This window comes from Stylophora pistillata, chromosome 9, assembly GCF_964205215.1.
Source record: "Stylophora pistillata chromosome 9, jaStyPist1.2, whole genome shotgun sequence".
In the NCBI taxonomy this organism is placed as follows: domain Eukaryota; kingdom Metazoa; phylum Cnidaria; class Anthozoa; order Scleractinia; family Pocilloporidae; genus Stylophora; species Stylophora pistillata.
In genome coordinates this window covers 24,740,299-24,764,405 of record NC_142527.1, presented here as the reverse complement: position 1 = coordinate 24,764,405, position 24,107 = coordinate 24,740,299, and the positions used below count along the sequence as shown (strand labels likewise).

General features: G+C 41.1%; 2 protein-coding genes across 2 annotated transcripts; both read left to right on the top strand.

The window, feature by feature from the left end:
- The first annotated feature begins 1,752 nt into the window (after positions 1-1,752).
- LOC111336438 (alpha-1A adrenergic receptor) lies at positions 1,753-6,929 on the top strand. Its single transcript, XM_022942551.2, has one exon. It carries the CDS (start codon positions 4,203-4,205, stop codon positions 5,346-5,348), a length of 1,146 nt encoding a protein of 381 aa, XP_022798286.1. The 5' UTR covers positions 1,753-4,202; the 3' UTR covers positions 5,349-6,929.
- Positions 6,930-10,819: 3,890 nt separating this feature from the next.
- Positions 10,820-23,989, top strand: LOC111336415 (proton-coupled amino acid transporter 1). The gene is made up of 10 exons (XM_022942521.2): positions 10,820-11,020; positions 11,755-11,954; positions 14,089-14,179; positions 14,390-14,478; positions 14,892-14,975; positions 17,527-17,611; positions 17,895-18,155; positions 22,356-22,522; positions 22,737-22,906; positions 23,146-23,989. Exons 1-10 carry the CDS (start codon positions 10,979-10,981, stop codon positions 23,400-23,402), a joined length of 1,446 nt encoding a protein of 481 aa, XP_022798256.2. The 5' UTR covers positions 10,820-10,978; the 3' UTR covers positions 23,403-23,989.
- The last annotated feature ends 118 nt before the right edge of the window (positions 23,990-24,107 follow it).

Here is a 24,107-nt window from a genome sequence, read left to right as displayed (position 1 = left end):
CACGGATCCTAGGTCTGAAAGGTTAAGGTTTGACTCTAATCTGGCTCGCTCTCTTGAACTGCCTACATTGAAGGCCAGTTAGCCCAATAGATAGTGCGCTGGACTGTTGTGTGGGAGGTCGAGGTTTCGAGCCCAGGCCGGACCAACACTCAAGGTCTTAAAATAATTGAGAAGAATTTGATACCTTTCTATTACATCAAGAAATGGTTAGATATTCTAGTCTTCACGGATAAGGACGGATAAATGGAGGTCCCTTCTCCTGCAGGGTTAGGGGTAGGAGACGTTAATTTCCCACACACGAGATTACTGTGTGATGGATGTCCTCCCCCTGGGGTGGGATGGGTGGCTTTAATGGGCCCGCAGTAAATTGGCGCAAGCTGTTGCAGTGTCCCCGCCTCTCGGCGAATCTAATAAATTAAACTAAAAATTGGTCTTCTTTCCCTTTTTCCACCTGTCATCCATTAGTTTATCGATCTCGTCTTCTCATACTCTCTGGAAGGTGCCTTTTGTGGAGTTTCTTTTACATCCTTTTTGTTGGGAATCGATACTCCGGGAAGATATCTCCACATTTTCGAAAAAAAGATTAGGAGTGTGTTCCGTCTTGGAGAATAACAAAGTGAGGTGTTGTCAATCGCATATATACATATCTTATTAACCAAGCGCGAGGGCCGTACTGGGAGAATATCGGCCCGAGGTCTTGACAGTACGGACCGAGCGCAGCGAGGTCCGTACAAAAAAGACCGAGGGCCGATATTCTTCCAGTACGGTCCCGAGCAAGCTTGGTTAATAAGAGATTTATTATACGACTGAAGCTCAAAGGGACACAAGTGCGGTATCATTCGGGACCATTCGGGACAGTGCCCGGTCCAATACTGAGAGAATATTGACCGGCAATAGAGCATTTTGATTGGTTGATTTTAGTTATTGACCCTCTGACTGCCCGAGTGGTGTAATAATTATAATTATTGTGTTGATGGACTCTCCAAAACTATGTAGCTTCAAAGAAAAAAAAGACTTAATTTTAATTTCAAATCAGTTTAATCGAAAAATAAACCCTAAATTTCTTACTTTGCATGTAAACTTCGCGATAACCCGTGAGTAGATATAGTTTGGTTCGCCAGTCGGGTCGCCATTGTTGCCTTCAGATTTAGCAGAACGATTTGTTTATGACCAGCAGTAACATGACTATGATTATCTACTTCATGTAATTATTGTTGAATGCATATCCGAAGCGCGAATGTGTGTACGTGTGTATGTACTAGGTTTTTAAGCTTCCAGAATAAGAAAAGTACTGGTAGGTCTTATTTTTTTTTTTTTTCCAAAAACAGTCAGTTTCATTTTTTTATGAACTGAATGAAAATTCCAGTCGCCAAACCGGGCGAATGATCCACGATTTGCACTAGCCCGACAGGCTTCACTCCTTCCCGCATTGGCGAGTGGGCGAGCGCTAAATAAAAACCCTGAAAATGTGAACTAATTTTGTAGAAAGACAAACTCACCTCGCTTCTGTGTTGTTTCTTTGCGTCTTTCGAGATTTATGGGATGATTTAAGGCCGTATAACTCGGTTTTACAACAAGTTCATCTGCTTTCTTTGGTGAAGCGCAAGGCAGCAGTTACTGTCAAAAAGCCCCTCCTTACAGTATCAATAAATCTTTGACATTTACAAGCAAATGCATAATGAGAATTGAGAAAACTATCAGACTAAGGTTCCTATTTTGATACAACTCTAAACTTTCTAAAATGATACACGTGGAAATGTAAAGGAGTCAACAAGGAGAGTGGATTTTTTTATCTTCGCTGTCTAGAATTCAAGTTTAAGCCATGAACGCTGACTGTACTGCGTCTGTCTTCCGCGCTAGGGTGGGAAGGCGAAGGGGAGCTCTTTTAGATCATGTAATTTTATCTGGAAGAGCTTGTAAGTTTGTAGATACATACTTAGAAACAGTCTGATTCACTAAGAGAAATTTTTTTTTTTTTTTAAAAAAACTTTATATTTACGTAAACGCTAACCAGAACTGATAACTAGGCAACTATCGCACAGAAAATTTTGATCTCAGTTCTCTTTCACAAGATCAGTCCCGAGGGCTTTCCACCTTCCTCAGTTTTGACAAGATAAAGAAAATTATCGGTGAAACCTCATTATCTAAATTATTCAACTGCGCAAGATCGGTCAAGATTTTAAAATACCTGAATTTGCTCAGTTAATATTTTAAAAAAATTATTTGAAGGATGCTAATGGAAAAAGTAACCCGAAAGGAGTAGGGAGAAGAGTTGCTTTCTTCGACTACATTTTAAAAATTACATCGGAGATGAAGCAGGGTAACGTCTCATTTTAACTGATGTTGGTGTAATGACAAGTTTTGGATCACATACAGATTTCACAGGAATACGAGGAACTATTATGTGGTCAGTTGAATAAGAGGTTTCAAGAACTTTCTTCATAAGCGGCTGCCACCGGTGTGATATGGCTGTCCTTAGGAAGGGCCTTGAGGCGAAACCCAAACGCGACAGCCGCCTATTTACAGGCTAAACAAGACCGTGGTGAGAGGTCGATCTTCAAGTTGTCGGTGACGGCACTGATCGCTGTTCACTAGCTTTTGTCGAAACCCCTTACGTTGAAAAGAAACGCTCGCGATGTATAGTTGCACCTGTTAAAAATCATACATAATGATGTTTGATTAGTAACAAAGAAAGCTTTCTTTCATGTTTCGAATCACTAATGCTGTTGAATTCATAACCAAGGCCAAGGACAGTGTTTCTCGTGAAAGTAAACTTTTGAAACAGTATTGTATTTCATCACGTTTTTGTTTCTAATGATCCGAAAAGTTTTTTTTGCTAAAAAAAGAACAAAGTTGGTCACATTATCATAACAGAAAGAGCAAATAGTTCTGATGAACATTACTATGACCTTTCCTTCTGTCTATGAAACGATTCGGTGTAAAATCAGATTAAATCTTAAACGTGGCTAAAATAGCTTATTCCGGTGAGTTGACATTCTCCGCAATTAAGCATTTTTTTGTCTTCCATGAAATTAATATAGAAGCCGAGAGAGAATCATAAAATCGATGTCAGTTGTACAACTTTCGAAAACTGGAGAAGTGCCTTTTATGCAAAGGGGTGATTTGCGAGTTTGCGGCGATTAATATTTGAACAGTCTTCGCTTGTGATGTTTACCGAGCCATTCTTAGCTGAAAGCTTCATTAAATCATACCCAGTTAACGCCAGGACAAAAATCCTATTGTTTGTCAAAGAGGTAGGTATAAATGTTGACAAAGCATCCGATAGACAAATAGAAAGTTTCTCTTTTAATTAAAAACTGAATACATCTATCTGTTGGGCGAGAACCAAGATTTATTAATAACGATATTTTGTTCCAAGCGTACTCATTTTCACATTCATTTTGATCCTCCTCCCCTCCAGGTATTTCCTTTTTGTATGACAATCATTTCGCGAAGAGGTGACATTTTGAAGTGAGCAGGAAAGTTCTAGTTCATATGTCAAGTGAATAATGGAAAGGTTCTCTTAATGGGCACAGACTTAACTTTATGACTGAATTCAACATCGTCGATGATCCGTCATCTTACTGAAACTAATTCTGCTGAAAAAAAAAATCTAGAAACAAATCGCCCGCCGGTTTGTTAGATAAGATACATGATAAAAAGAAAAAAAGAAAAAAAGGCGCCGAGGAGAGAAACTTAAAGAAAGTCAATTTATTTTCATTTTTTTTTTTTCATCGTTATTTTCGAAGAATATTTGCATATTGACAGGTGCCTTGGAATAAGGGACATGAACTTGCTCGCATCTCTAATTGTCAGTTCTCAAGGAAGTCACGTCGGCGGGCGAAGCGTTTGTCATCTTGGTTTAAATATTCATCCTCTCTATAGTGATTATTTGAACAGCCACAGCAAACAGCAAGAACATTGAAATCTACAGCGGATCACTGTATCTTTTCACCGGAAAATTAACTTGTAGCACTTCATGAGTTTTGGTTAGTTCTTGGAAATTCACCTTCCTTTACGACCCGTAAATTGCCCCACAAGTCCGTTGCCGGAAACCAAGTGATAAATGCAACATAGTGGACAGCAAACAAGTACACCGCTAAGACGCCAACGCAGCACTACGCACAGATAGGGAATTTTTAAGGCGCTTCTAGTGAGTATAACGTGAGGCTTTTGTTCGATGTAAATCTACGAAGGTAACTATGAGCAATTCGGGGAATTTCACTCTGGAGAAAGGGCAGTCATCTGGAACTCCGGCCGTGGTTGTTGCACAAAGTGTTTTCCTTGCGCTTGTAATGTCAGTTGGGGCCGTCGCCAATAGCTTTATCTGCCGATGTATCCTCGCTCATCGCTCTTTGCGAACTATCACTAACTCGTTCATATTTAATCTGGCCGTTACAGACTTGCTCCTGTCTGTACTCTGCATGCCATTTGCACTAGTCTCATCTATCACAGGGATGTGGGTTTTTGGCGAGGTGATGTGCGTCTTAACGGGATTTCTCCTTTCCGTCTTCTGTATAACGTCCATACTGACCTTGGCTCTGGTCGCTATCGACCGCTACTTTGCCATCTGCCGTCCTCTGAAATATTGTACACTCGTAACGCAGAGAACCTGCTTGGTGATGATCGGGTACGTTTGGTTACATTCAGCTGTTTGCGCTATTATGCCAGTGTTCGGCTGGGGAGAAGGTTACAGATTTGTGGCTGTGGAATGTATTTGTCGACCTTCATTTGGTAAACCTTCGGTCGATAACGGATACACTTTCTTTCTATTTCTAAGTTGTTTCGCGGTGCCCTTTTCGGTCATTGCGTTCACTTACGTATCCATCTTATGCACAGCAAGGAGACAATTCAGACGAGTTCATCACCACAAAGGCATAAACGTCGGTGAAATGAGCAATGTGACCCAAGGAAATTCACAATTTAACGGTGAAACGACATTTGTCCGCACGCCTGAAAACACGGTGATCGCTGACGAAATCACATCTGCAACTAACACGTCTCGTGTTAAAAAGCTATATGCCCCGAGAGCGATACGAAACAAACGAAGGAAGAAAGTGCGTGGTTTCAAAATGCTGTGGATTATCATAGTAGTTTTTCTTATCTGCTGGAGCCCATATTTCCTACTTATATTTTACGGTTCCATAAATAACCACAGTTTCTCGAAAGCGGTCAAAGTTCCAACAACTCTACTGACGTTTCTCAATAGCGCGCTCAATCCTTTTCTATACGGGTTTTTGAACGGAAAGTTTCGTGATAGCATGCGAAACTTTCTCGGACAAAACATTACTTTCTGCAAGTGCAGGAAACAAAATACTACAGAATCACACGTACATCATATTAATTAGAGATTTTTTCTGAGTTTCTGTTTCGCATACTGGCGTACATTTATTAGCAGACAAAATCGAGAGCAGAAGGATGGACGGTTGTCAGCTTATAACACCGAACCATTTATTTTAATTGCTATTTTTCCAAGCAGTCACTCCCCGTTAACAATTTTACCTCCGACCAATTAAAGATAAAATTCAAACAAAGTTTTACAGTCATGTTGGAAACAATAGCCAAAAGGCCTCGAGGCTTCTTTATGAATGCAAACGATGTAATTGGTTTAACATTGGCTTATCTTTCAAAATACTAAAAGCTTTTGGCTTAGTTTCATTGAGATCGTGTATGCATCTCATCTCACTGTGACTTCAAATTTCATATACCACAGCAGGTGGAAATTGGAGAAATACATTTAGCTCATTTGGAAAAATTTATTTCAAGTTAACTGCTGAGGAATTGATGTAAAGTTAAGTTTTCGTTTGTTCACTTGTTTTATTTTTGTTTCGTTGCCATTAATCTTCGTTGCTTTGTTTTTCGTTTTCTTTTCAAACAAGTTCAATATAACTCGTTCATTTTCCTTTAGGTCGTCGCTCAGTCGAGACTGAATTTCCTCTCTTTAACCTCTCAGTATCGGGCCAAACTGAGGTGAAAAATCCGATAATTTTTCTGACTTTATTCACGAAAAAACATCCTCCAATCTATTAAACACTGTGGTGATTTTTTGACTTCCCAGATTAAATTTTTATTTCTTTTCGAAGTATTACCAAGCGCATAATTCATTAAGGAAAAACACTCTGACTTTAGGTTTTGCCTCAAGGGACTTCATGATAACCTTTTTTACTGTTTCAACCGGATGAACAAGTCATTTTTATGAAGCCCCTCGTTGCTTTCAAAATCTGAAAAGTTCTACTGATGGGCTAGCTCTCTAACAGAATTGACCCTAGAATGGCAAAGACATCCGCCCGACTCGCAAAAGCGCCGTTTCCTGGCATGCCCATCGTGCATCACTCGCTTTGAAACGGCGTAAAGTTTTCTCGATGTAACACGCAGGGTAAAAGTGGGTTCACCTGAGTAGTTTTAACACTGATAGGGGAATAGAGCTACTACAGCAGCATGCAAGCCCTTCATTAAGAAACAGAAAAACTGGAGAGCTGTGTGACAGCGGACAGCGGAGGAAACAAATATACGAAATACGCTTTTCACAGCTGTTGAAAACAAGCCAATCACAGCGGAGCATTACGCTTTGCAAACAGCCGTTGTTATCGTCCGAAGAGGATTAGCAATCTGCGGTCGAATTTCGCAGTTCACACAAGAAGCAAAAACATCGATCGTGAGACAGGATATGAAACTTCATTAACAGAGATGACTCTTTTGTTTTTATTGGGGAGATTGATGCCTATTCCCGCAGAATTTTGTCGAAAACTTCGGAATAACACATGGTATAGCATCGTTTCTCCAAATTTGAAAATACATTGCATCATTTTAGTCAAAGCGTTTTAAAAAGGCAAAACTCTACGCTTTAAGAATTCTCTTGTACCATACTTAAATCTGTCTGACCCTACGATACCTACCAGTGAGATTAAAAAATGTTGAGAGAAAGTAAATTTAAGAGATATTTTTGAAATTCTTCATTCGCCTTCAAAGTCTGGAAAAATAAAGTAATATATTTCTTTGGGAAGTCTTTCCCATGAACGATTAAAAATAATTAATGTTTTAACGCAGTAACTGAAGGACAGTACGACAGGAAACATCGTCAGTTGTTTCACGTTTTTGTCCTGAGAGCAATTCGGGACGCATTAATACCTTAGAGCAATATTCCGTCGAACTGAAGAGCGAGCGGATGATGTCTTTTAGCACATGAGCGAAGATTTGAGTTTCCAGAGAAACAGGTGTACTAAGAAGATCAGTTTTATATCATTTTATCCACAGAACGTGCATGTACCTGTAATATCATCTTACATGTGACGTTATCAATTGTGCGCGTATATGAATCACATATGTCCGTGTTTCGCAATCTTCGCACACGGTAATGCGGTTTTTTTTTTTTTTTTTTAATATTTTTGCGGTGTTGCGGTGTTGAGAGTCTCCAGAGCTCAATATCCTCCTCTTCGAGCATTTAGCAGGTCGTCGTAAAGATATGTGGGATTGTGGGTTGTGCGTCAGTGTCTATTTATGTAATGACTGAAAGGGGATAAGTTTCTTACAAAACTGTGGTGCTGCGTAGGTGGGGGAAAATAACAAGATAGCTTGGTTTTATCAACTGGTCGATAAAGTAAATTGGCCACCGTAAAGAGTTTATAAGCTGACGTTTCGAGCATTAGCCCTTCGCTCCGACGAATTGCTAACTGACGCTCAAAATGGTGGCCAATTTACATCATCAGCCGACGTTTCGAGCGTTAGCCCTTCGTCAGAGCGTAAGCCCTTTGCTCAGACGAAGGGCTAATGCTCGAAAAGTCAGCTTAGAAACTCTTTGCGATAGCCAATTTATATTTATCGACTCAGTTGATATACCCAAATTATATATTTTCAAATGAGCCGAATTTTACGCGCATTGTGATTGGTTCTCACCAATGACAGACGCACAGACGACGTCATCATGAACAACTTTTTCTTTTTCTCCACCTTTAAATTGGCGGCATTTTTTGAAGAATTAGAGGATATTTAATGCCCAAATTAGCATGCGTGTAGGGTTAAAGATCGCTATCGGTAAAAATGGAACAATGACTAAATCACAGTTGACAGTCACAAACTTCTCAAATCTTGTACTTGAACAAACGATTTACTTGGAATTTGCACATTGATGACTCTGAAGTAAAGAACTGAGACGAATTAACCCTTGAGCTTTCAAGATCTGGCTGTAAATTCTCCCCTCTAGCTGCTGCAGATTTCCTTGTATATTAGTTACGAGAATTTGGGTCGATGTTAAGGATAAGTTAAGAAAACGAACACCACCCCTCCCCCCATGTAAACGTATTTGACTTGAGTTGGTATGGCAAAAAAGAATACATTTAAAGCACGAGGTTATGTTTGCTTTCAATGTAAATGACTTCGACCTCTCCTTCCGCGGCCGGTAACATTGAATCAAGATAAAAACTTCTACCTGATAACTTTGAGTATTCTAATTACCTATTTGCTGGATAATGGGTAGATATTATCTGAGGAAGTTACGTGTTAATCCCATACGGTCATCTGGTGGTTAAAGAATTAATCTCTTAAAAGCTATCAAAATTTATGTACTACAATGTGTTAGGTAGTCCTCTTATAGCACTTCTATCTCATCGGAAGAGGGACGGCAAATAACTGGCCTCTTTATGCTACGACACGTGATTGCCATGAGAGTAGCCTGAGAACAGATCGAGGGGCCCATCTCTTGAAAGTCCCGGTAACTTAACGGTACCGAAAATCTTTTCTGTTTTCAATCAAGATGGTTTCAAAAATTTTGAAGAAAATACAATAAAACTATTAGCTAAACAAGTAAAATAGACTGGTTTCGGCGCCAGAACTTGCCTTTCTATCCATTAAATGTTTATTTTAAAACGTGGCTTGGGACCCGCCCAGTCACTTGAACTTTCGTGAAACGGGCCCCAGGCCCTCATTTTTAGTGCTTTCGGACGCGTGTTCTGCCGCTCGCGGGAAGATTAGAGACGAGTGGGAGAGTCTGCCAAGAGGCTGGCACTAGTTTTTTTCTTTTAACAGTGCCAGACCCACTGCAGACCTTTTGCCGGCTCGCGTTGTTCAAGGCCTCATACTCCTCCGCGGAGGTTCCGCGGGAGAGGAAACGTTCGTGCCCAAGCTCTTGTAATGAGAGCCTGCCATGAGTGTGGAAACTTTTTGTGATCAGATCTGACAAGAATGGTCGGAAACGAAGACGAATTCAAATGGAATCAGTACATTTCCTCGTTTCCTTGTGCATGAATACTTAAATTCTGAAAGAAAAAAAGATGAGAGAGTGAAGACGATATCTCGGACGTAAATAAATGAGTTCGCAAGTTAGTATATGCGGGGTAATCATAAGGGTTCAGATAGCAAATCCCGGATGTAAGCACTTTTAAACTAAATCCCAGGCCGCAACACGAGTTATTAGTGTTTCAGTGCCACTAACATGTTTGTGCAACCATTACTGGAGCTTGTCCCGTTTCAATTTGTTGGGAAAATTTGTTTCGTTCTTTTTCGTGGAAAATTTCTAACTCTTTCTTTCGGTTGTTGAAAGGACTCGCTTCCTTGACCATTTTTGCTGAATATTTTTGCTATCGCCACGACGTAACCGAAGAAATTTGGATCGATATGTTAACCTGTTTTCACCCTAAAATTAATTTCCATATTCTCCGCGTTATTATGTATGTAATCTTTATTTATTGATTGATTTAACAACAACATATACCTGCAAACTAACGTGCAATGTTTACAAAAATTTATCACCAAAGAGAAAACTAGTTATGATCTAAATGAAACTAAAAAGACATCTGTTGATAAAAGTTCGCTTAAAACGTTCTGTAAGTAAAGTAAGTAAGTATCTTTATTTGAGTGTCAAATACATCTTGCTATAGCGACACAATGACGCTAATTGGGGACACTATATTAAGAAGTAAATTCAAAAAGAAAGGATAAACATTAAAGTACAATTCTAAAAATGCAGAAAATATATGCTTGAAAAAATACTAATAAAAATGTGTCGTAAAGATACTTTAACCATATAGTAAAATGTGAATAAAATATTACTCGATTCTAAAATTGTTATGTCCTTGTTCTAAATGTTTCTTTTAAAAATAGCTAAAGATGACGATTCCCTAATTTTCTTAGGTAGTTTCGCTCATAGACGTGGTCCCAAGTACATAATCGAATGTTTTCCAGATCCAAACCTGACTGTTTTAAAACTTGAGCGACCTTTCTGTTCTCTCTACGTTTCCAAGGGTACCGCAAGGATAATTTGTTTGACAATGAGGAGCTTAATTCTGATTATTTTCTTTATTCCTATGACCTTTATATTTGATTCAAGGGTGATATTGTATGGAGAAATTAGAAAACCATTCACTCACAGGGTTGGAAGTTTAAGATGGTTGATCAGTTTGAGAATCTTAATTTCATTTCCCTAGTAGCGATAACCTCGAGTTGTTTGAAATAACGAAATTTGTAGCGTTGTCAAAGCAACACTCGTAAAATAATACCTTTCAAGTCTTTCGGGATTCTTTTTTTCAAAATTCACTCGTGAGAAGAATTTGACTGATTTTAACAGGGCGCGCTAGAAGAATTACCTTTAATCTGTTCTGGACAACTTCGTCAACGCGTTAAGCCGCGCGGGCAGCCTAGTATCGTTTTGGCTAAAACGTGTTATCTTCGCGCTTTCAAAGAGAACAAAAGCGTCTTGCCTTGTTTTCAAAGATAAAAATGCTTTCAGAGCTTTTCGAGACATAATTAAATCGCTTTCGCCCGGACAATTGACTCGGAAGCTCCTATTGGTTGATATGATAAAAAATTTATTCTTCACAGCTTGCTTTCTTTTAAATCATAAATAATAAAATTTCGATCAGGGTCGGAGTTTATTCGCGTAACTTTCCCACTTTCGCTTCCTCTTCGTATGTGGCAGGTCTTTTTTGTAAGGAACTCGTCGTAAGATGATGTCAAACTGAACTGACAAGGTAAAAAAAGCGACTGAATGCCAATGGCCTCGAGCGAAGAGAAAATACCTCTGGTTCAGGTAATTATTCAATCTTCTTTCATGAATCTATCCATTCACAGGTAATACTACTGATCCTAATTTAGAAACATGAACACCAAAGTAAATCCAGTAGCGATACAGACTCCGATTGCGTAAATACTTTTTATTTGACGCATTTTTACTGTGTAGTCAATGTTTCATTGTTACTTCGACGAAGACAGAAGCTTAAAGATCATACTTTGAAGCTCTATGTGTATGTTTGTTCGATCGAGTCAGTTGAACATGCATATAGATTAGGAGAGCTTCAAAGTTTTCAAATTGAATCATTTAAAATTACCCTCTGGCTGTTCATTAGAAAATAGTAATCGATTTTATTTTTTCACAATGGCGTTGCATTTGACAAAGGTTTCGTTGAATTACAATAAGAGCACAAAAAAATAATAAGATTTCGTTCCCACCTGTCTAGGTGAGTTCCTCATTCAACATTTGATTCAATTTCATGCAATTTGGGAAAATAATAAAGAAAACAAAAAAAATACACCGCAATTTTCGCGTTTGATTCCTTCACAGCTTGTTCATGTCAGGGTTACTCCGGCTTCATTACGGCTTAGTAGACTTTTAAGCTTCATGCACTCGACAAAAAAAAAAAAAAAAAAACTCCAAAGAGCGCTCAGTTCTTTCTCAGTCTTTTATAATTCAGGTTGGGTCTAACGTCGAGTCATTGAGTCACATTTTTGCAACTTCTTCTCTCGCTAAATTTCATTTTGCCCCAGGGATCAAGTGACAAGCTAGAAAATGGCCAAAGCAATCAAACTACGACATCAAACCCTTCGACTCACGTCGGTCAAGGAGATAACAATTTACACAGTGGCGGTGGACAAGACGAAGAATATTCATACGACTACACAAGTGAAAGCGCCAGCCCAGCTGCACCTACAACAGAGAAACGGCAACATCTGGAGGATGCCACAACGTAAGTACTACTATCTCATACCTAAAAAATTTCCAATTATACAACAAGGACTTGAGCGCCAACTTGGCTATCTTGTTCTTCAACTATCTCGTATTCAGATTTTATCCACTAAGGGGAGGGAGGGGAGGGTGAGGGAGGCGGCTAAGGGTGAGATTGGTTTATAGGGTAATAGGGGGAATAGTGGGGGATTTTTTTTATAGGGTACAACAGAGTAACCAGCGACAAAATACACGGAATAATTGTTACCTTTTAATTTACATTAACAGAAAGTCAACGTACTGTTCCTTAAGACTCGTTTAACCAGTGAACCGCCTAAGAGTGATACCGCTGAATCATTCATTGAGATCGTGAGAATTAATAAAGGATCAAAATGATCCCCAACCTAACAAGTTTAGATTGTCTAACGAAGTTTCCATGTTGGTACGTAAGGAGACATTATGGAGGAGACTATGAGGAATACGGATACTGATCAGTTTAGGGAATACAGAGTCAATCTCTAGGGTAGAATGATACAACTCCAGTGAGTCTTCCTTGAAAAAAGGTAAAAGGTAAATAAGGGACTGCTTTCTCAAGGCGAAGTAGAGAGCTTATGTTCCCAGAGCTCACTAAAGAGACCCTCTCCCTCTTTCCTCGTACAACTAAATACCTAACGAGAAGGATAAAATTTTCCTGGATCAAAGAATAACCGAGAAAACGTCTGATTTATGTCCATATTGCAGTAAATGGCTTGAACCCGGGGGTAACATGTGAAGGTGTAGTCTGATCGTCCGGGTGAGTGTAGTCGTGAGAAGGACTGTTGTCGGTGGTAGTGACTGACGTTTCGACAACCTATGCGGAAGTCATCATCAGAGTCAAGTGAATGATTGTTGTCAGTAGAATGTTCTTATTCCAGTTCGTGTGAAATGATCGGTTGGTTTTGCGGTGTGTCATTGGCTGTAAGACTCAAGTAGCGTAAGTCGGTCGTGATTGGTCTGTTTCGATCTGTCGGTAAAGTTAGGTCGTTCTTTTTCGGTCGTTTGTGATGTTTATGTCGTGAATGAGTCGTTTGTATGGGGCGGGTAGTTGTTGACATCTGTTTAGGGGAGTCTGTTCTAAGTTAGTAAACCAACTTTCCAGAGTCAGTCGTTGAAAATAGTCAGTGCTGCAGGTTATGCATTGCGCAGAGTCCCAGTCAATGTTGTGGTTGGTAAGTCGATGGTTTTTAGCAATGTGATTGCTGACATCACCTTTCCTTGTCGCCCGTCTGTGTTCAGTCAGTCTTGTTGTGAGGTTTCTGCCAGTCTCACCGATGTAGGAGGCTTGGCAGTCGGAACAATTGATCTTATAAATCGTTCCCTGTCTGTTCCTCGGTTCGTCTTTGTCTTTAACGTTGGCTAGTAACTGACGTAGTGTGGTGATGGGTTTGTGGGCGACGCGGATATTGAAGGGTGGTAAGATGCGCGAGATGTTTTCAGACATGCCTTTTATGTACGGTATGGTTGCTGTAGTCGTAGAGGTTGCGGTGTCGTTTGTTTCGGTAGTGGTAGTGGGTCGGTGAGTGTTTCGTCGGATGAAGTCGTTGTTGTAGTTGTTCTTCGTAAAAACACGGTGAAGGTATTTGTTCTCGTCGGATAAGCTGTCTGTCGAGTCACATACTAGTTGTGCGCGTCGTGTTAGAGTTCTGATAGTTGTGGCTTTGCGTGATGTAGGGTTGTAGGATGACTCGTCTAGTAATCTGTCGGTGTGTGTCGGTTTCCTGTAAACTGTCGTTCGTAATGAGTCGTCGTTGTGGCTTACCAGGCAGTCTAGAAAAGGAAGTTTGCCATTTTCTTCGACTTCTCTGATAAACTGTATGTCAGTGTTTTGTTCGTTAAGGTGGTTGTGGAATGCGTCAATTTCGTCGTGTCGAACGGCGGTGAATGTGTCGTCAACGTAACGTAACCAAAGCGGTATCGTTTGTCGGCAAGTCGAAAGGGCGCGTTCCTCACTCACCCGGACGATCAGACTGTCGGCAAGTCGAAAGGGCGCGTTCCCACACTCACCCGGACGATCAGACTACACCTTCATATGTCCATATTGTCAGCTTCGCATTAGAAATATTGCCCTGATATTTCATTCATTCAGTTTTTTCATATGATTCTGTCTTCATATGCAGTAACATGCAGACTTTGATGCATCTTTGGAGGGGAAACGTTGGAACGGGTATACTGGGATTACCTGAGGCAATGATGCATGCTGGGATTGTGGTAGGTTTTAACACAACATTCAGAAAAGTTGGAAGGTAACGTTCTTCAAGGAGCGACCCATCCATACTCTGATAATGGCAAATAGAGTTCTCTACAGGAGACTTTTGTTAAGCCATAAGAATTTCTTTCTTAATGAAAACAGACAAACAAACTAACAAAAAAACAAATAATATTCATAAGATCTATATCACTCCCGTTTTCTCCTTGCAGATGGGTCCATTGGCATTGTTGGTAGTTGCAGGGATTACAATCCATTGTATGCATCTATTGGTCAAATGTAGTAATATTTTGTCTCTAAGGTAAGTGCAGCGCTGTTGCAGCTCAATTCGTGTTTCTTAAATGTTACCTCAAACGGTAACTCTAAGCTACTTTACCTCCAGACCCTCGGCCATAGGAAAACAGGATATTATCCACCACCCCATACACATAGCATTCTCATAGAAGGTCACTTAAATCAGGAGGGGGACAGGGGTGTTGTAGGATTTTGGTTATGTTACAATAAAATTTAGCTGATCCCCCCCTATGGCTCTGTAGTATTCTGATGAACCCCCCACCATTGACAGTCACTTTGCTATAGTCCCCCCCCTTTATACTCTGTTAGCGACGACTAATCCATCCTCTGTTCCCCCCCGTAAACCATATGACTTCCCCCCGTGACAAATTATGCTTGGTTCCTTATGTCTCTCCTCTCTTTACTTCTTGTTTCCTTAAGAACTGGAGTAATTTCGTTAGGTTACGGAGAAGTTGCGGAGGAAAGCATCAGACGTCATTTTCCAAAGAAAGCTCATCTTGGCAGGTAATAATAACGACTTCGCATGTGAGAACAATCTTCGCAGTGAGGAGCACTACTTAAGCAATAATATATTATTCGCAATAGCGACTTCGGTAACGAAACATAATCGCGCTAGTCAAGCTTGTTTCTCTCGGTCACCCAACAACTAGTCTCCCGCGCAGCCGTTTTTAGTCTCGTCACGCAACTGGGGAGGAGCGTTGCGTGACGAGACTAAAAACGGCTGCGAGGGGGACTACCCAACAACCGACCGTCTCCCAGGTCGTCACATGACCACCAGTACCGTATATTCTCGATTAAAGCCTCTGGCATTTATCAAAAAATCGGCAGTTTTGACACGGCGTTTTCTCGAGGCCGCTGTTTAAACAGGCTCTGGCTTTTATTAATGAAATGCATTTCTCAGCCGTTTTTTCGGGTTGATATTTAAAAGGGACAACTCATGAAAAGACTGAAACAACCTATAAACAAACGCTGAAGGGATCCTCGCGATTCAAACGACAGTGAGCAATACCCCACAAGAAAGAAAGTGCATCAATAATACAACAAGAGCACAGACTGTGCTATATTTTATTTCGCTGGGTTGCTGTTGGGGACAATTTGCAGAGAGATTTTCTTACGCGTAATTGTAGAATAATATAAACACTTGATCAGCAGGGATTTGCTAAAGCAAAGGCATAGAAAAAACCAGGAAAGATTTATTACTCGACGTTTCGGGGTCATCGTGACTCCATTATCAAGAGACTAGTTTAAAAACATGCAAATAAGGAAAGGTACAAGAATAGCATAAATTAGACTGAACGGCTTAAACAAACACCTTGGCGCGGATGGAATCCGTTTGCACGTTCAGTGTTGGCTTACGCATGCGAATATACAACATTTCATTAACAAGGCAATCAAATTTGCCGTTACATTTCGTGATGACGTTGAATTGCTCGATCAAGCGTTCAGGCATTTCACTATTGTGCTGGAGGTGGTAGTGTTTGTAGATAGAAGATGATTTCCTTGTGTGCCCTTCTACGCGCTCGTGTAAGTGACCACGAGTATAGCCCACATACCCTGCATCACACAGGTTACATTTAAATTCATAAACGACACATTGTTGGTTAACAATAGGGGGCTTAATTTCGTGTTGCTTAAGCTGTTGATCGAGCTTAGGGCTAACGAACACTGGTTGGACAGTCACGCTTAACTTCGAGCTTAGACTGTTCAGTTGTTGTTTAACATGATTAGCTGACGACTGGTCCTTGAAGGGTAACACTAATCTCACAGTCTCCGATGGTACGTCTGGTGATGGACAGGGTTCTGCAGATGAAATCCTTCTCTCAACGAACCGCTTGATTGTAGTCTCAACCAGTGGCTTTGGGTATTTCAAGTTATGAAAAACCCCTCTAAGGCGGTCACATTCCTCGGAGAAGAAAGACCAGTTAGAAGATAATCGATAAGCGCGATCCACCATGGTGTTAACTAGGCTGCGCTTGTACTTAATGTCAACATGACTCTGGAAATGCAGAAGGAGACCCGTGTTGGTTCTTTTGATGTAGACCTTACTCTCAATCTTTGGTGCACGGTTAAGCAGTTCAATTCCTAGAAAGGGAAGGGTTCCTTCCCGTTCGACTTCCATGGTAAACTGGAGGGAGGGATGGGTAGAGTTAAGGGTGTCTAGAAACTGGCCAGCGGTCACCCTATCAGGCATTACGGTCAGGGTGTCATCGACGTACCTCCGGTAATAGCGCGGAGGTACGCTTGATCGAGCAATTCAACGTCATCACGAAATGTAACGGCAAATTTGATTGCCTTGTTAATGAAATGTTGTATATTCGCATGCGTAAGCCAACACTGAACGTGCAAACGGATTCCATCCGCGCCAAGGTGTTTGTTTAAGCCGTTCAGTCTAATTTATGCTATTCTTGTACCTTTCCTTATTTGCATGTTTTTAAACTAGTCTCTTGATAATGGAGTCACGATGACCCCGAAACGTCGAGTAATAAATCTTTCCTGGTTTTTTCTAATAATATAAACGCTTTAATAAAGATCATCTCATGATTGTTGACAACCTCGACAACCTCCAAGTACAAACATTTCCACCATTTGTGACATTTTGTGTTGTCTTGAATTATCTACGCCTACGGTAAAAACTGGACCAAAGAAAAACTTGAATTAACAACTGATCGGGGTAGAAGGAAATTATAGACCTGATACTTACATTTTCTGTGCAATTAACGGTGGGGAAAAAACAAAACTGCAACAAGCATAGCATTTATGGTCCCCGATACGAAACTACTCTTAAACCACAACCATGTGCTACTGAGCCACGTGACCTAATCAATACCAGTTCGCAAGTTGTTCATTCGGCCGCTAGTCGGCCCAAACAGTTGCAACTATCCTTATGTTATGTTACGCTAGTATTTTTTCTTTAACGGTTATCAATATTTTTGTCCAATACGACGCAATGAAACGGCCGTTGGAAAAGCAAACTTGTTATTTGGTCTTCTCTCATAAATTATAACGTAACCCTCCCCAAGCCATGATTTTAACATTACTTTTCTTTGATCAACAGACACCTTGTAAACTTTTTCCTATGTATGTCACAGCTGGGTTTCTGCAGTGTGTATTTTGTGTTTATTGCTAATAATCTTCAACAGGTAAGACAAACAAATGTTTTTCACACGTCTCCATTTTCTTTTAAGTCGATACTTTGCAAACTCCCCGTATTTAGAATCTGAATTGTTGGACTTCCACGCACACTAATGTATACTTGTTGGCTGAGCGGGAAGGCTAGACGAGAAAACATTTGGCTATGGTCGTGACGCACAAAACTCGCTACTCTTGGTGTGCGTGCATGCGTCATGACAGTCAAGCCATACATTTTCTCATCCGGCCCTCCCACCCAATCAATAAGTAAACATTATTTTCTCCTCTTCCCAGGTCTCCAACGCTCTTGACGTCCAATCGTGGATGGCAATTATGCTTATCCCTGTAATCCTCTTGTCCTTCATCCGGGATCTTCGTACCCTGGCTCCGCTCTCGATGATCGCTAACATCTGCTGTGGCATTTCTTTAGTAATCATATTCCAGTACCTCATCAGAAATATCCAGCATACGGAGAAACTTCCAGGTTTTGCAGGATGGTCGAACTTTCCTGTGTTCTTTGGAATCGCTTTGTATGCCTTTGAGGGAATCGGCGTGGTATGTTTGAAGTCACTAGAACGATTTTTCCCTTTTCGGGTTGTCGGTTAGGGATAACGATCGAGGCATCCTCGGAGACCCAGGGGCTGAGTCGATTTCAAGTTAGGGCATGAAGAGCCCCTGGGGACATTGGCTTACAAGACTAGTTCCAAACGGTCGCAGTCGTTCTGCCATCTGATTGGTGCCAGAAAAATCTTTGTGTTTTTCTGCCCAATCAGATTGAAGTGTGCTTTGGAGTCCTTTCGTGTGTTGTAACACGGACAAATACATCCTCGGAGACCCAGGGGCAGTGAGTCGATTTCAAGTTAAGGGCAGAAGAGCCCCTGGGGACATTGTCTTACCAGACTAGTTCCAAACGGTCGCAGTCGTTCTGGCATCTGATTGGTGCCAGAATATCTTTGTGTTTTTCTGCCCAATCAGAGTGAAGTGTCGTTTAGAGTCCTTTCGTGTGTATTAACACGCACATCTACAACAAGCTCTGTTGCTCGCTATGTTTGTCTCGGCCGTGCGACGAAGCTTTGCCCGAGGTGAAAAGTTTCAGTCTCAGCACACAATGTAAGAGAAATCGATCAGATTGTCCGCGAAATCTTACCGGAAATTATACCGAATACTTTCGCAGGTATCACAAGAGAACGTGTTCAAAAGTTTGCGAGGTTCGTATAAAACATAATGGTTGCAGGCATTGATATGTCGCTTTAAACGTTAGATGAGATGTAAGCTTAAACTTTCAAGATTTTTTGTATAATTTGCTGTCACTGAAACTTTTCCAATCCCGTGAAGCCATTTCGTCGCAAGGGCCACGCAGGTATGTCGAGCAACTGGCGCTTACGCATTTTTTTGTGCACGCCCGGCCAAAATCTAATCTAATCTTCGCTTGAAAAATTAAAAATAAAAGCTAAACGTGGAAACTTTTGTTTATTAGATGTGGGTAGATAACCCTGTACTAAGCTGACATTTACAATAAAGCAAGCCCGCCCTTTCCATCCAATATTTCTTGGTCTTTGGTTTTGTTTTCCCCGATGAAAGCAGCATCGATTCCAAATGATCAAAGGTAATGAACTTGGTCTTCAACAATCGATAAAAGAGGTGAAATGACAATGACCAAGGGACTAGAAGAGAATCCGTGGCCTTTCGAGCTCAAGAATTTGAACACTCAACGCAGCAGTTGAAAGATTAAACTTTCTCCAAACCCCTTCGGTAACTGTCCGAAAACATCTCCTTTCCACGATGTTCTCGATGATTAGTTTTTGTTCAGATTTTAATTAGATAACCGGAAACACAGCTAAGCTTTCTTTAAGCGCTTGCTGAAGGTCGTCCGACGTTATCTGCAAGTTTGGCGATATTGTAAAGACTTTACTACAAGGCAACGATTAGAGTTTGGCGCGCACAGAAAGCTACGCAAGCATAAGCGCCAGTTGCTTGACATACCTACGTGGCCCGTGCGACGAAATAGCTTCACGGGATTGGAAAAGTTTCAGTCACAACAAATTGTACAAAAAATCTTAAAAGCTTTAAGCTTACATCTCATCTAACGTTTAAAGCGACATATCAATGCCTGCAACCATTATGTTTTATACGAACCTCGCAAACTTTTGAACACGTTCTCTTGTGATACCTGCGAAAGTATTCAGTATAATTTCCGGTAAGATTTCGCGGACAATCTGATCGATTTCTCTTACATTGTGTGCTGAGACTGAAACTTTTCACCTCGGGCAAAGCTTCGTCGCACGGCCGAGACAAACATAGCGAGCAACAGAGCTTGTTGTATACATGCGTGTTAAAACACACGAAAGGACTCCAAACGACACTTCACTCTGATTGGGCAGAAAAACACAAAGATTTTCTGGCACCAATCAGATGCCAGAACGACTGCGACCGTTTGGAACTAGTCTTGTAAGACAATGTCCCCAGGGGCTCTTCTGCCCTTAACTTGAAATCGACTCACTGCCCCTGGGTCTCCGAGGATGGGACAAATACCAATCGCTCAGTTGCTGGCTATTTTTGTTTGGGCCGTGCGACGGAGATTTGCTTGAGGTGAAAAGTTTCAGTCTCAGCACACAATGTAAGAGAAATCGATCAGATTGTCCGCGAAAATCTTACCGGAAATTATGCTGAATACTTTCGCAGGTATCACTAGAGAACGTGTTTTAAAGTTTGCGAGGTTTGTATACAACACGATGGTTGCAGTCATTGATTTAAACCTTAAACAAGATTTAAGCTTAAATCTTCCTAGATTTTTTGCATAATTTGCTGTGACTGAAACTTTGCCAATCCCGTGAAGTTATTTCGTCGCACGGGCCACGCAGGTATGTCGAGGAACTGGTACTTGCGAAACTTTCTGTGCGTGCCAAAATCTAATCTCATCTTCGCTTGAAAAAAAAGGAAAAGCTGAGCGTGGAAACTTTTGCTTATTAGATGTGGGTAGATGACCCTGTACTATTAAGCTGACATTTGCAATAAAGCAAACCCGCCCTTTCCATCCAATATTTCTTGGTCTTTGGTTTTGTTTTTCCCCTTGAAAGCAACATCGGATCGATTCCCAATGATCAAAGGTATTTAACTTGGGTCTTCAACAATCGACAGAAGAGGTGAAATCACAATGACCAAGGGACTAGAAGAGAATCCGTGGCCTTCCTAGCTCAAGAATTTCAACACTCTAGGCAGCAGTTGAAAGGTTAAACTCTTTCCAAACCCCTTCGGCAACTGCCCGAAACAATTTCTCCTTCCCACGATGTTCTCGTTAATAAGTTTTTGTTCAGATTTTAATTAGTTAACCGGAAACACAGCTAAGCTTTCTCTAAGCGCTTGCTGGAGGTCGTCCACGAACTTAAGCCGTATTGTGAAAGACCCTCCTGCAAAGCGAAGATTAGATTTTGGCGCGCACAGAAAGCAGAAAGCTACGTAGGCAAAAGCGCCAGTTGCTCGACATACCTGCGTGACCCGTGCGACGAAATAACTTCACGGGATTGGCAAAGTTTCAGTCACAGCAAATTATGCAAAAAATCTAGGAAGATTTAAGCTTAAATCTCGTTTAACGTTTAAAACGACATGTCAATGACTGCAAACATCGTGTTGTATACAAACCTCGCGAACTTTAAAACACGTTCTCTAGTGATACCTGCGAGAGTATTCAGTACAATTTCCGGTAAGATTTTTGCGGACAATCTGATCGATTTCTCTTACATTGTGTGCTGAGACTGAAACTTTCCACCTCAAGCAAATCTCCGTCGCACGGCCCAAACAAAAATAGCGAGCAACTGAGCAATTTGTCCGTGTTATAACACACGAAAGGACTCCAATGCACACTTCAATCTGATTGGGCAGAAAAACACAAAGATTTTCTGGCACCAATCAGATGGCAGAACGACTGGGACCGTTTGGAACTAGTCTTGTAAGCCAATGTCCCCAGGGGCTCTTCATGCCCTAACTTGAAATCGACCCAAAGCCCCTGGGTCTCCGAGGATGCGATCGAGGAAGAAAGGCGAGATAAAATCATAACTAAGTTTGACTTTCAATAGCAATGGGGTTTGAATCGAAGTCAAAGTTAGTGTCATAAGAGCACTTCGACGAAGTGAAAATTGAAATTCGGAGTCGCGTTAGCGAAGTCAAAAACGCGACGGAATCGGATTCGGAAGAATCAAACGATTTCTTCACTTCCGACTCCGCTTTTGATTCCGACAGTCCGAAGTTTATGATCAAGTGAAAACTGGATTGACGTAGTCGCAAGCAGAAGCGGAAGAACCAACCAATAAAAATGTTAGTTCTCAAGCCACTCAATAGCTTACGACTGCGACAGTCCAGTTTTCCGTGGATCGTAGGCGACTAAGTCTTAAGCGGCATAGATATTTTCCCTCCGATTCCTTGGGTTTGATTTTTACCAGATCGTACCACTCATCGCGTTTGATAACGACTCTGACTCTGACCCTGTCATTGGCGAAAAACAGTCCGATTGGTAACATAAACGAAACAAAAGTTGCCTCTTCATCAGCAAGAAGCCAAGGTCAACACCAGTTGACCATAATAATATATAACAACTTTATTGTAATCGTAATCGTAATTCACATTATAGTACATTACATTACATTACATTACAATTGGGTTATAGGGGGACGAACTTAATCCCCATATTAGCTGGTAATCCCCATATTAATAGGTTTGATTTTTGACATCAAAGCTATTTTCTGATACTTCCAACCTAAGGTTCTGCCGATTGAAAACAAGATGGCAACCCCTCAGGATTATCGTTTGGTTCTCAACTTTGGTATGGGAGTCGTCACATTGCTGTTCTCGCTACTGGGAATTCTGGGATACCTCTTTTGTCAAGACGAATGTAGAGGCAGCATAACACTGAATCTTCCGAATGAAGGGTAGGTTACCTAGCCAAGAGGAATTACTTACAAAGTAAGGAAGGGGGAAGAAAAAGATGACAGAAAACTTTCATAAGGGGCAAAGAGCCAGTATATGTCGCGTTGTTCTCGCGCTTACCTGCTCTATCACGCACGTCTCACGTGCACTCTCGCCATTGGGCTTCCTTTGACATAGTTGACCTCTTGAATGAAATTACTTTTGTTTTCTCCACAGAATATACACAGGAGTAAAGTTACTGTTTTCCACCTGTATATTTCTGACGTATTTTATTCAGTTCTACGTTCCGATGTTGATTATCCAGCCCCCGATCCTGAGACATGTACCTGAGGAGTATCAAATATGGGCTGACTACGGTATCAGAGCAGCAACAGTTATTTTAACATGTTAGTAGCAATCGAATTTTAATGAGAGCTAATGGGTGATAGCGTCGGTCGATTGGCAATAAAATATTAATGTTGTGTCTGAAAATATCAGCAACGCAATCGCAACCGTCAGTAAACATAGAATTAGCTAAAGAAAACTCAGGAATAATTTTTGAATGGATAATTGGTACCCTGAAGCGCTGGGCGATAAATAATGAGTGGCTTCCAAGCTAATGGGTTCAGGTCTCAATTCGTTGCAGGCATCATGGCAGTCAGCGTACCTCAACTGGATAATTTCATCGCATTGGTCGGCTCCGTTGGTTGCACAGCTCTGGCCATTATCTTCCCAATATTTATTCATGTCTTGACTTTAGCTTCAGAGGGCGACGGACGAATTCCAACATCTATCTTTCTAAAGGATGGAGTTATCATGGTAGCAGGCATACTAATGCTTGTGTTTGGCACTTACACTTCCATAGCACGTATCATCGAACGATACGAACATGGACAAAACTAGTCATCGAAACGGCGTCTAGGCTCGATTTCCACCGTTTACTCGGGTCCGATCTTTGACCCTCCCGACAAGGGAGGGGAGGGGGGGGGGGAAACGGGGCAGAGGTGAGCGCAGGCTTATTTCTCGAGCAGCGGCATGTAATCGAGCCTAATCGTCAATGGGTAACAAATTCGGAGGCTAACTTCTTAAAAACAGCTGTGCGGGTTATACTTCGATTATTTCGTAAGTATTGATATGAAGCTAAGACTGCATGTATGGACATGGCCTACATTAAGGGTTCTTGTCTCTGCATTACGGAAAGCATGATAGATGGCTCACGGAGGATTAATCGTCGATCGTCACCCATTTCAGTTTTGGCAGTGTATGAAAGGAAAACGTGGTGGTGGTCTGTCACGCCCGACAAGAGTGGGGAGGGGATGACTTAATAACCTCTTGGCCCAGGTTTAAACAGCGGTGCACATAACTTCAATTCATGGGATACGTGGAAGAAGTGCCCACACTTTAAAACAGTGTGAGATTGGAAACGGAGATGTCGATCGTAATGTTAAAAAAAATTGAATTTAGGAAAAAATAAAGATAGAGAACTGTGACTGGCTATAAAAAATAATGAGTCGAAGAACTGACGTTTATGACATCGGCAAACAGCAAAAGGGAACTCTGACTTTGCAAAAGAAGAAATAAATAAACGCATATGCATTAATAAACGCG